Source organism: Bos indicus, chromosome 4, assembly GCF_029378745.1.
Source record: "Bos indicus isolate NIAB-ARS_2022 breed Sahiwal x Tharparkar chromosome 4, NIAB-ARS_B.indTharparkar_mat_pri_1.0, whole genome shotgun sequence".
In the NCBI taxonomy this organism is placed as follows: Eukaryota; Metazoa; Chordata; class Mammalia; order Artiodactyla; family Bovidae; genus Bos; species Bos indicus.
The window spans coordinates 116876703-116890548 of record NC_091763.1 but is presented as its reverse complement, the minus strand read 5'-3'; the positions used below and the strand labels follow the sequence as shown (position 1 = coordinate 116890548).

Sequence of the window (13846 nt, the reverse complement as noted above, 5' to 3'; positions counted from 1 at the left end):
TCCTGTTAACATTGGTGCTTTGACCTCTTCCCATGAATCATGAATGTTCTTAACATCTAGAATGGTGAGTCGTTTCCAGAAGGTTTTCGATTGACTTTGCCCAGATCATCAGAGGACTCACTATCTATGGCAGCTATACTCTAATGAAATATTTCCTTATGGGCTTAAAAATCAAAATTACTCTTAGATCCATGAGCTACAGAATGGTTGTGTTTGCAGGCATGAGAATGTTAATCTTGTTGTACATCTCCATCGGAGCTTCTGGGGACCAGGTGCATTGTCAATGAGCAGTAATATTTTGAAAGGCATCTTCTTTTCTGAGCAGTAGGTCTCAACAGTGGGTTTAAAATATTCAGCAGACCGTGTGGTAAACGGATGAGCCATCATCCAGGCTTTGTTGTTCTGTTTATAGAACACAGGGCAGAGTAGATTTAGCCCAATTCTTAAGGGCCCTAGGACTTTTGGAATGGTAAATGAGTACTGGCTTCAAGCGAAAGTCATCAGTTGCATTAACCCTCATTGTGAGAGTCAGCCTGTCCCTCGAAGCTTTGAAGCCACGTATTGACTTCTCTCTCGCTATGAGAGTCTTTGATGCTGTCTTCTTCCAACATAAGACTGTTTCATTTATCGGGCTGGCCCAAAAGTTCATCTGGTCCGTCTGCTGAGATTCTGGCCAGCCCAATAAATTGAAGCTGTGTGGCTTACTGTAGCCACCTTCACTGATCATCTTACCTAGGTCTTCTGGATGACCCACAGCTCCTACATCAGCACTTGCTGGCTTCACCCTGCACTAGATGCTAGAGAGACGGTTTCCTTGCACAGACTTCACGAACCAGCCTCTGCCAGCTCCAGACTTTTCTCCTGCGGCTTCCTCACCTGTCTCAGGCTTCAGAGAACTGAAGAGTTAGGGCCTTGCCTGGATTAGACTTTGGCTTAAGGCAATGCGGTGGCTGTTCAGATCTTCTGTTCAGAACATTAAAACTTTCTCCACGACACCAATGAGGTTATTTTGCTTTATCATTCGTGTGGTCACTGGAAGAGCACTTTTCACCTCCTTCAACAACTCTTCCTTTGCATTCACAACGTGGGTAAATGGCCAGAGGCTTAGCTTTCGGCCTGTTGCGGCTTTTGAGGACCTCCCTCACTACGCTTCACCACTTCTGACTTTTGACTTAAAGTGAGAGGCCTGGAATGTGACTCTTCCTTTCACTTGAATACTTAGAGGACCTTGTAGGGCCATTAACTGGCCCAATTTCAATACTGTTGAGTCTCAGGGAACAGAGAGACTGAGAAAAGGGAGTCAGGGAGTGACTGGGAGTGGGGAGCAGTCAGAACACACAACATTTTCAATTAAGTTTGCTTTCTTATATGGGTGCTCCCCAGGGTGCCCTGCAAAGAATTATAATAGCAACATCAAAAATCACCGATCACAGTTCCCCATAACAAACAGAGTGAAAAATCTGAGGTATGGTGAGAACTGCCAAAATGCGACAGAGACGCACAGTGGGCAAATGCTGTTGGAAAAATGGCACCAAAAGACTTGTTTGACGTAGGTGGCCACAAACCTTCAATTTGTGGAAAAAACACAGTATCTGAAAAACTCAGTAAAATGAGTGCTGCGTGCACAGAGTCCACGTGAAAGCTGGCTTAGACTTTATTTTTAGAAATTGGAGGGAAGGCACCTGCCTCATTTTGGACACAGCCTAGACCCAAGTCCTACAGGGAAGGGCTCAAAGCCAAGGATGCTAATCCTCCATCCACCACTGCTGACCTAGTCTCCCTGGGTAACTCTATTTAGAGCCGCCACTGGCTCATCCTGCCGGAGCCTTGATCCGCCGGGGCTCTCCCACAATCCTGAGCCGCGTTGACTGACGTTCACATCCCGGTCTGCTGACCGAGTCTCCCTGGGTATCTCTATTTAGAGCCGCCACTGGCTCATCCTGCCAGAGCCTTGATCCGCCGGGGCTCTCCCACAATCCTGAGCCGCGTTGACTGACGTTCACATCCCTGTGTGCCACGTCTGTCTGCTCATGTCGTCCAGAAAACGCTCCTGGGAGGCGGGAGAGGATGCACAGAGCTTGCACAGCTGCCTGAAGGCCTGCCGCTCCGAGCAGACAGCAACGCCAGCGTGGGGAGGAGCTGGGTCAGAAACCGCCCCCATCCTTACCGCACTGATGCTCCGGGGGACCGACGGCTCACTCCTGTTTTGTGACCTTTTATGTTCATTCACACGATACAGTTATGGACCACCTACTGTGTGCAGGTCACAGTGCCAAGCACCGTGGAAGAGACAAAACTAAACCAGGCCGGACCTGCCTCCGATGAGCTTTACAGCTGAGCAGCACGGGTCCCCGGCTCCCAGACGACGTGCTTGTGATTTCATTTCCCGTAGAAATCTAAAAGGAACGCCTCAAAAGTATTCAAAAAACCAGCAAGTGCACCGAGATTTTTTTAAAAGATTTTTTTCAGATGTGTACTTATTTTTAAAGTTTCTACTGAATTTGTTACATTGTTTCTGCTTTCTGGGTTTTTTTGGGGGGAGAGGGCTGCAAGGCATGCAGGATCTTAGCTTCCCAACCAGGGATCAAACCTGCGCTCCCTGCATTGGAAGAAGTCTTCACCACCAGGGAAGTCCCCTGGCCAGGATCTTTTGGTAAATGCTTCCTAAAGTCAGTTATCATGTCACACCAAATATGATACACTACCAAATAATAAGGGTCTGAAAACACCCATCAGAAGATAACATAAAAACCCCCAAAGAATGCAAGTAACAGTGCAAACCAGGATGGAATTACCACAGAATGCTAAATGTCTCCTTGAGCTCACAGCTTAAACTATTTGTGGAGTTCTGAAATATTTCATGATCTGATTTCCACCATTTGAAGGTGTGAGAAGGGACAAATGACCTCCTTTTTGTTAAAGGAAGTTGTTTGGGGGGCAAGTGAGACCCCTCCAGGTGAGCCCAGCATAGCGCAAGCTCTCGTTTGCATAATCATCAATGATCTATAAACTCTTTTGCTAGATTGGCTAGTGTGAGTGGCATTCAGTCTCATTCCCTTCCATTGATCCATCCCGGGAAAGAGCCAGTCACAGAAGCCAAGGAGCCAGGACGATGCTTAAGGCCAGTGGGCTGGGGTACCCACCCTATGGGACCTTGCTTGTGAGGCTGGGGAAGGAGAATGAGGTTAGGGGTCAGACTGCAGGTTAATAGTCTAAACTCCTGACCCAGGCATTCACTGCTTCATGTTCATGTCACCACTAGTTCTGGGTCGTTTTAAGATAAACCTGAAGATTACAGGTAGCCTCACAGGTAGCACAGTTCTCTCTCTCAGCTTACCTTTATCACTGAAACAATCTCAAGCTTCTGAGTTTTGAACAAGGAGAGACTGCTTGGTGAGCCATCATTGCAAAGGGAAGAGGGCAGATCAGACGAGAGCCACTGCCCTGTGTTCCTGCTCTCTGCAGCCCACGCACCCTCCCGGAGCAGAGGGTCCCTTGACCCCAACGCCCCAGAGCACTGTGCTTCCCTTTCTTCATGTTTGCTCCTGAAAACACACGGGGCAGACAGCCATCTCAAGGCTGGATCGCTCCATCGGCTTTAACTTGCAGACGGAGGCGCTGAAGAACAAGAAGTTTAACTGGCTCAAAAGAACTTAAATCCAGAGCTTCTATGTTCTAAATGATGATGCAGGCTGCCAGGCACTTTTCCTCTTAAGGTCCGTCTAGTCAAAGCTGCGGTTTTTCCAGTAGTCATGTATGGATCTGAGCATTGGACTATAAAGAAAGCTGAGTGCTGAAGAATTGATGCTTTTGAACTGTGGTGTTGGAGAAGACTCTTGAGAGTCCCTTGGACTGCAAGGAGATCCAACCAGTCTGTCCTAAAGGAAATCAGTCCTGAATATTCATTGGAAGGACTGATGCTGAAGCTGAAACTCTAATACTTTGGCCACCTGATGCGAAGAACTGACTCATTTGAAAATACCCTGATGCTGGGAAAGATTGAAGGTGGGAGGAGAAGGGGATGACAGAGGATGAGATGGTTGGATGGCATCACGGATTCAACGGACATGAGTTTGAGTAAGTTCTGGGAGTTGGTGGTGGACAGGAAGGCCTGGTGTGCTGCAGTCCACGGGGTCACAAAAAGTCGGACAAGACTGAGCGACTGAACCGAACTGAATTTATCTGAGGTCTGTTTATAGGAGTCTTTACGTGCAGCTTTGAGCCAGGAATAAACTGGATTGATCATGAACAGTATTAATCAGAATGTATGTACATCTTTGGGGGTCAACAAATGTTTCTGATGTGAGTGGATAAATGACATGTTAAGAAGAAATTTCATTACATAGGATATGCCTTCCGATTTTTAAGAAGAATTCTTCCTTTTTTCTCTACCCAAGGTGTTTTCCAAAGTTGCTTTATTGCTCGGCTAAAACAAGTTCGGTTACAATACTCGATCTGTCACACGGTATTGATCTGAGAAAGAGAAGGCCATTCCTAGTCTTACGCAGCTGTAGGCACAGCACCTGCTGCCAGCAAACCGATGTGCTCACAGGAAGTGTCGGCGCTATCCTGACACCAACACGCACTTACCCTCAGCAACGGTCCCATTACTTTCTCCTCTCGATTATTATTAGAAAACCATTTCTGCAGCTCCTGTATGTTTAAGTGAGTTGAATCAGCTTTTCTAAGGGCAGTCATTCTATCACAGACGGTTTTTTAACACAAAAAAATGCCAGGCACATTCATTCTTTCTGGGTCAGGTCCTACTTTGCCAGAATACTATTGAATTCAATAAACCTGTCGTTTTGGGAATTATACCGTCATACAGCCATTCCAGGCCTCCCTCACATCCGCAAACAGTCTCTGTAAAGGGCGGGATCCATTTCTTTCTAAACACCACTAAAATGCTTACTTTTAAAGAACAAGGTGTCGCTACACCAAAAAGAAATGAAGAGTGTTCAAAAGGCAAGCTTTGTGTTCTGGAGAAGGTGGGGCAGCGTTTGTGTGGGTGGCGGGTGGGGCAGCACAGAGATGGAGTGGTCCTCTCATCCTTTCTTGTCTGGGATGGAGGCTCCAGGGACCAGCCTGAGTCCTCACCCAGGGATCTCAAGCTCACTCCCTTACTGGGCTCAGGATCCTTAGCTGTAAATCTAGGCAGCTCTTCCCCTGCCACCCCCTCCCAACACCACCACCATGGGCTCTAATCCCCAGATCCCAGAATTCCAGGATTCCTTGTGTTTCTCATTCACACCGGATGCCTGTTATGATTGTTCTGACTGCAAATTCTTGGTCTGTTTCAAGTCTCTCTTTTAACAGACTTGCCTTAGTTTCTTCCCGTGACTTCCTTTCAGCATATTGTACGAGAAAAGGATAGGCTCCCTAAAGCTGAAGATTGATTCCTTCTAAAAATGAGCGTGAACGTATGTGAAAAAAAAAAAAAGAGTTGATGCTCTTTAAATTGATTTCTGGTACATAACTTCAGTCAATTCTTCAATAAATACCATTAACTGTACAAGAGCTCCAGATCTTAATGCCATTATCTTTGGGAAAACAGGTATTCCCAATGATGAAGTACTGGCATTCATATCGACTCCGTCCTTGTTCCAAAGCATAAACATCACTTAATGTCATTATAGAGTAAGTACTGTCAGTGCCTAAATTAATATTCCCTGTGCATGTGAGGATGCGATTTTTAAAAAATGAGATCGAGCAAGCCATCCTGAAGTATTCTCTGCATTACCCCCAATTGTTCTGTAAATGTGCAAAGACTTAGGACTCCTCTTTCAATTATAAGTGATATGCAACACTTGTTTCCAACACCTGCAGAGAAACTTTCTGTACACTTAGAGAAACCATGCTTTCATCTTATTAAATTAGCGTGGTTTCAGTCTCACATTATCTTTAGCTGCTCAGTCTGTAGTATTATAAATTTATTGCTTCTGCTTGGCTATACTAAAAGTTGAAACCTAAAATCATTTTCTGCTTTACTGACTCGAAGGCGGGAAAACTGAAATTATCCTGGTCATTAAAGGGAGTACTTACAATTTTTTTGCCTTCTATTAACACCGTAGAAGTATTTGTTTCAACATTCCGCAGTATCACACTTCCTTTCTGCTCTCGGTAGATGAATTCTTTATCTACAAGAGAGGAGATAAAAAAGAAACATGAAACACCAAGGAACTCATTGGCTCTTGATAGACATTTAGGTAAAATGAACTGACCAGCTCCAACAAAAATATATCCTGTGTTTCGTTGAAGGATCCATTAAATACGGTGAAATATATTCAGTTCCTTTCCATATAACTGCACATGAAGCTTCTCTCTGAATCGTTTCTCCTGCTATACTTGTGCAAGTACACACAATCTTTAGAACATTCTAGAATTTTTTGGAGTGGGACACACAGATGAGCAGATTATGGAACCTTCTACCGCAAGAGTTGGAAGGTGGTTGGTACTAAAGGGATTGATTCCCTGCGTCTGAAACGTTAGGGTGAAATCTGTACACGTGCACAGGAGCAAACCCACATCTATATCCTGCAAGATTGCTTTCATTTGGTCCACAGCTCCCTTTGCTACGTCTGGAGGAACTGGCAGCTCTGCCCTTACGTGTATCTTTGACTCGATTCGTTGTATCTTCAGTGACACTGGTCCTTTGTAAATCAACTGAAATTCCAAATATCTCCTTAAAAAGGGAACTGATGAACTGATTTTCAGGCAGGGATAGAGACACATAGAGAACAGACTTTGGACCCAGTGGGGGAAGGAGGGGGTGGGATGAATCGAGGGTAGCACTGACACATATATACCGCCATGTGTGAAACAGCCAGCCAGTGGGAAGCTGCTAAATGGGCACAAGGAACCCGACCTGGTGCTCTGTGGCTCCCTGGAGGAGTGGGATGGGATGGGGGGTGGGGGAGGCTCCGGAGGGAGGGGTCGTGTGTGTACTCGCGGCTGGTTTACATTGCTGTGTGGCAGAAGTCAACACAATATTGTAAGGCAATTATCCTCCAATTTACATTGCTGTGTGGCAGAAGTCAACACAATATTGTAAGGCAATTATCCTCCAATTAAATATTAAAAAAATAAAACAATTAATAGAGCAATTCCACTGAATCGTACACGTGTAGAGGTGTGTGTGTGTGTGAGTGTATCGGCACGTAGGCATGAGTGTCTGTGTCTGTGTATACATACTATAAATGAAAGGGTGCAACCAGTCCATCCTAAAGGAAATCAGTCCTGAAGATTCACTGGAAGGACTGATGTTGAAGCTGAAACTCCAGTACTTTGGCCACCTGATGCAAAGAGCTGACTCATTTGAAAAGACCCTGATGCTGGGAAAGATTGGGGGCATGAGGAGAAGGGGACAACAGAGGATGAGATGGTTCGATGGCATCACTGACTCGATGGACATGAGTTTGAGTAAACTCCGGGAGCTGGTGATGGACAGGGAGGCCTGGCGTGCTGCAGTCCATGGGGTTGCAAAGAGTCGGACACGACTGAACTGAACTGAAACTTTCTGAAAGGATAGTAGGTAGACAGGAGGCAGAGTGCACAATGGGAAGAAGAAATAATAATTCGGAGATTGGGATTGACGTATGTGCACTACTATACATAACATTAAGATAACTAATAAGGACCTACTCCACTGCACACGGAACTTGACTCAATACTTCGTAATAACCTAAGCGGGAAAAGAACCCGGAAAAGAGTGGAGATACCTGTATGTGCATGACTGATTCACTTTTCTGCACACCTGACATTAACAATACTGTAAACTAACTCAAATAAAATTTTTTAAAAAAGAAATAATATTATCTGAGTGAAGGGGGTGGCACTGAGCCAGTATGAAGGTAAAGGCATTTCACACGGTAATTAGTTGATGAATGGAAAGCACTGTGTGGACAGGATTAATTCCAGCGGTGTTATCATTTCTATGCTTTTAAAATTCTGCTCCACAGAAATACATTCTTTTCTTTTTTATTCCTTTATTCTATTTGCTTTGCGTTTAGTTGTCTCTTCTTGTTCTAGTCTGTTAAGATGGAAGCTTAGAACTTTGGTTTCATTTCCCTTCCTTTTAGTAAGACTATTAAAGCTAAAACTTCTCCTTCATGCATGGTATTACCTATATCTCACAAATTTTGGTACGCTGAATTATGTTATTATTCAGTTCAAATTACTTCTAATTTTCCCTGTAAAATCTGCTTGACCCAATGATTATTGAGAAATATGTTAATTTCCAAATATGTAAAGTTATTCTGGTCTTCTTATTTTTTACAGATTTTTAGTTTAAATTCACTGGATCAAAGAATATTCGGTACATGATTTTAGCCTTTTAAAGCTCATTAAGACATTTTTGTGGCCCCAGATGTGGTCTATCCTGGTGAATGTACCGGATGCACATTTAATGAAATTATTATGACTGCGTTTGGTCTGTAATCTCTTTCGGGGTGTGCGTTTGTTTTCTACTTTTCTCCTTTACTTCTTGTTTTCCTCTTTCTTGTTTCCTGATTTTCACTTTATTGTTTGAATAATTTTTACAATTTTAATTTCCCTATTTTTAGCTGTATTTCTTTGCTTTTGTTTTTTTTTTTAGTGGTTGTCCTAGAGATTTTAATATGTATTCAACTTAGCAGCATCTACAAAGAGTTAACCATGTGCCACTTCTCATAAAAGACACGGTTGAAACTTTTCAGGTTTCAGGTCCACATACAGTCTCATCCTGTGGTAACTGTTATGTGTGTTACATCAATACTTTATACATTCCACAAGACAATGCTATAATTATTGTTTATAACAATATCATAGCATATAAAGACATTAAGAAGAAAAAGCAAAAAAACAAAACACTGTCTTTTGCATTTATCCATTTACCATTACTGATGGTAATAATTTTATCAAAAATATGAGTTTCCATCAGATATCATTTTCCTACTTCTTAAAGAATTTTCTTTAGGATTTCTGATTATATGAATTGCTGGCAACCAATTCTTTTAACTTTGTCTAAAAGTCTTTTCCTTTAGCCTTCATTCTTGAAAGGTATTTCTTATAACACAGGTTTCTAGGTTAGTTTTTTTTTTTCCTTTTAGTGGAAGTTCTGTTCCCTGTCTTCTGGTCACCACAGTTTCTACTGAGAAGTCAACTATGCACTGAATTATTTCCCTGCATGTCATTTCTGGGCACGTTTGCTGCTTTCCAGATTTACTTGTTGTCTGTGGTTTTCAGTGGTTTGACGACGATGCACTTTCGAGGGGGCCTGCTTCCTGTTTGTTTGATGTTTAATGAGCGTCTTGTATCTGCACATTTATATCTTCACCAAATCTTCAGCTGCTTATTTTCCAGATAAACTTTCTACTCCTTTATCTGTCTCCTCTCCTTCTGGTATTCCAGTTTCCCATATATTGGGCACCCTGATGTTATCCAACAGCCTTGGATGCTCTGATCATTAAAGAGTTTTTTCTCTCTGTTCACCTTGAATCATTTCCATTGATCTATCATCAAAGTCACTTTGTCTTTTCTCTGCCACAATTATTGGACTATCAAATCCACACAGTGAATTTAAAAAATTTTAGAATCTGTGTTCTTCTGTTCAGGAATGTCCATTCAGTTCTTTTTATTATTCCTATTTTTCTGCTGAGGCTTTCCTTTGGGATTTTCATTTATTAAAAACATGATCACGTTAACTCATTGAGGACAATTAAAGAATCTTATAAAATCCTTGTCTCTCAGTTCCAAAATAAGGTTCATTTTATGATCAGATTAAATTACTTTTATATTGAGATTGTCTCCCATTCTGTCTTGGTTCTTTGTATGTAAGGTAATTTTTCATTATTTCCTAGACATCATGGATTAATCTCTGGACACTCTGGGTTTTGTTGTTGTTGTTCAGTCACTAAGTCGTGTCCAGCTCTTTGCGACCCCACGGACTGAAACACGCCACGCCTCCCTATGCATCACCAACTCCTGGAGCTTACTCTTACTCATGTCCATTGATTTGGTGACGCCATCCAATCATCTCATCCTCTGTGTCCCCTTCTCCTCCTGCCCTCAATCTTTCCCAGCATCGGGTCTTATCCAGTGAGTTAGCTCTTCACATGAGGTGGATAAAGTATTGGAGTTTCAGCTTCATCAGCAGTCCTTCCAATGAATATTCAGGGTTGATTTCCTTTAGGAATGACTGGCTTGATCTTCTTGCAGTCCAAGGGACTCAAGACTTTTCTCCAGCACCATAGTTTGAAAGCATCAATTCTTTGGTGCTCAGCTTTCCTTAGAGTCCAACTTTTACTGGGTTTTGTTAATATTCCCCAGTGACTGCTGTCTCCTTTGCTATAGCAGGTAATTTCCTTGCTAAACCTGGATGGCCAACTTGTCTTTCTGGAGAGCAGCTCCACTCTCAGTTCAGTTGTTTTATCTTCAGTTGATCTGCTGGGCTTCTCTTCACGCATGTGTGGCTCATGGGTCAGATGCAGAAAATACTGTACCTATGCTTTCAATTTCATTACTTCCAGTTCTATCTTATCCCATCCCTCTCCTTTTCTTAACTTTTAAGTTTGACACCGAGCTTGTTAATTTCAGCATTTCTTCTTTTCCAATATAATCACACTGTGTTATAAATGTTCTTAATTACCTCTTTGAGTTTGTAAGTTTTAATGAGAAGAGTATTTTCGCTACTGCTTAGTATTACGCATTTTCAGTTTCTGTCACAATTTCTCCTTCAACCTGGTATTGATAACTTTTAATCTGCAAATGTATGAAAAACACTGTTTTTTACTACCAGTTGTCAGAAAAATCTGTATTATTAATTCTTCGAAATTTGTTGAGACTGGTTTACGGACTGACACATGGCCCATTTTTGGAAGAGTTTCTTGAGAGAACACATTATTCTCTAATTGTAAATGCAGAGTTCTATATGCGGTCATAAATTAAGCATGTCCCTTGTCTCATTAAATTGATTCTCACTTAGCTAATTTTTTGTGTGCTCGGTCTTTCCTTGAGTATTGAAATTTTTTAGTAGAATGATGTTTTGAGTAATTCTCTCCTGGAGATCTCCCAAAGAGTGTTTTATACAATTTTTGACTACTTTATTAAATTAATTCAAGTGTAGAAATTTCCTATCTTCCTGGAGACTTACAACTTTTATTTTTTAACTGCATTTTTCTCTCCCTCACAATGCTTTTTAAAGATAACTTCTCTTTTTCATGATAGGATAGATGAAATAACAGTATGCACCTTCTATTGCTCACATGGAGTCAATGAGATGCTACATGTAACACACACAATGTGTTTTATAAACAACGCCAGGCTCGGGGTCAGCCCTCGGTGTGTGTCAGCTGTCAACAATATTTGAGAAAAGGATCTGGAGTCACCTTTGTCTCCTTTCTTAAAAAAATTTTCCCTGAAAGAACGGTTTATATTCCATTAATAGATGTTTTTATTGGAATTTTAAATTTTTATTATTTAAAAAATTTTATACAATTTTAAAGGTTACATTCTATTTACAGTTACTATGAAGGATCAACTGTATTCCCGGTGTTGTACAATATTAATTGTATATTATCACCCTGCTTATTTAACTTCTATGCAGAGTATATCATGAGAAACGCTGGGCTGGAAGAAGCACAAGCTGGAATCAAGATTGCCAGGAGAAATACCAATAACCTCAGATAGGCAGATGACACCACCCTTATGGCAGAAACTGAAGAGGAACTAAAAAGCGTCTTGATGAAAGTGAAAGTGGAGAGTGAAAAGGTTGGCTTAAAGCTCAAGATTCAGAAAGCGAAGATCATGGCATCTGGTCCCATCACTTCATGGCAAATAGATGGGGAAACAGTGGAAACAGTGTCAGACTTTATTTTTTGGGGCTCCAAAATCACTGCAGATGGTGACTGCAACCATGAAATTAAAAGACGCTTACTCCTTGGAAGGAAAGTTATGACCAACCTAGATAGCATATTCAAAAGCAAAGACATTACTTTGCCAACAAAGGTCCATCTAGTCAAGGCTATGGTTTTTCCAGTGGTCATGTATGGATGTGAGATTTGGACTGTGAAGAAGGCTGAGCGCTGAAGAATTGATGCTTTTGAACTGTGGTGTTGGAGAAGACTCTTGAGAGTCCCTTGGACTGCAAGGAAATCCAACCAGTCCATTCTGAAGGAGATCAGCCCTGGGTGTTCTTTGGAAGGAATGATGCTAAAGTTGAAACTCCAGTACTTTGGCCACCTCATGCGAAGAGTTGACTATTGGAAAAGACTCTGATGCTGGGAGGGATTGGGGGCAGGAGAAGAGAATGACAGAGGATGAGATGGCTGGATGGCATCACTGACTCGATGGATGTGAGTCTGAGTGAACTCTGGGAGTTGGTGATGGACAGGGAGGCCTGGCGTGCTGCGATTCATGGGGTCGCAAAGAGTTGGACACGACTGAGCGACTGAACTGAACTGAACTGAACAATATTAATGAATCCCTAAGCCCATCTTAAACCCAATAGTCCTTACTTCCCACCCCTAGGTTGCCGCTCCCCAGCCTGTGCCTCCTGTTTGTCCCTCATTCCCAGTACTCTGGGCTTCCCTGGTGGCTCAGATAATAAAGAATCCGCCGGCAATGCAGGAGACATGGGTTCAATCCCTGGGTCAGGAAGATCCCCCAGGGAAGGAAATGGCAACCCACTCCAGAGAATGCCTGGAGAATCCCATGGACAGAGGAGCCATGGGGTTGCAAAGAACTGGGCATGACTGAGCAACAAACACTTTCGCTCTCCCCACTCTCTCCCCGTCTCCTGCTCACCCTGTCCCCTCACGCGTCACTTCCGATGGTCTTGCCCAGGGCTGGGTGGCCGTCACCCGCCCCCTGCACTGCTGCAGGGTCTCCAGTGGTCTCCACATTTGCTTTTCAAAACTTTTTCCCCTGGGCGCTTGGCCAACACTACTTTGGCCAAACTTCTTAGTCTGACACTCGATTCGAAGCCCTTCATACCCTGGCCTGGGTTTCTCTTCTCAAGTTTCCCACCATCCCCTATTAAGCATCCGAACAAGTCCTGCCTGCCACTCCTCTCTGAAGCTTCCTGCTGCCGCCTTGGCCACAGTGCCCTTCACCCGGCCCTGCCAGGGACCGTCTCCCCTTCGGGAAGTTTCTCGTGCCTCTGCCGGGCAGAAAGCCCTCCCTCTCTGCTGGCCCTCACCCCGTTCATCCTGCTCTGTGCTCACCGCAGCACACTGCTTATTTGCTACTAACACTCGTCTCTCCCACTAGAGTCATAATTCTCAAGGGCAGAGCCCACACCTATTCGATTTTTCTAATTCTTAGCATAATGGCTGTCATGAAAGTAGGTGCTAAAAAATGTGTGATGCACTTAACAGATCCATCCCATCACGAGTCTGAGTCACCAGGCATCGAAGTTGCTTGTGGAACAACAGGCAGGACTCCTGGAACAAGAGGGAGCGCTCTGGGCTGAAGGAAAGATGGCTGTGGTATGTGGTCGTTTTTTCGACTTAGACCTTTTGTGCCTCTTTGTGAGATTCTGTTACAGCTATTTCATTCCCAGCTCTGTTACAGGAGGACTTACATCTCACATCCAGGTACAAGGCGTTACATGTTACAGAAGGAATGCATCTGGATGCTTGAGGATAGGGAGGGAAAACAAAAAGCCGTGCTCAACAGGGATGCCAAGAAACATGCTGGGGTTCTTAGCAAAAGGCTTCCCAAAGAAAATCTCACACATGACCACCCACTGGCTAGTTACTTCTTCACGTGCTAACTACCCAGTGCTTTGCACTTACAGTAAGTACATCAGTAATTTAGTTGTTCTGCGTGCTTTAGGAACTCTTCAAAGCTAAAAAAACTTAAAGAAATA

The 13846-nt window shown here is 43.2% G+C and overlaps 1 protein-coding gene across 4 annotated transcripts in view; it reads right to left on the bottom strand.

Annotated features, from left to right (window-relative positions):
- Window positions 1-13846, bottom strand: part of DPP6 (dipeptidyl peptidase like 6) — a 960318-nt gene that overhangs the window by 277420 nt on the left and 669052 nt on the right. For all 4 annotated transcript variants that reach the window (XR_011566384.1, XM_070788461.1, XM_070788459.1 and 1 more), the window contains exon 4: window positions 6043-6137. Coding sequence is in view for 3 of the 4 variants with exons in the window: in XM_070788461.1 (XP_070644562.1) it covers window positions 6043-6137 (95 nt within the window). In the remaining variant the exon portion in view is untranslated. The remainder of the gene's footprint in view (window positions 1-6042; window positions 6138-13846) is intronic.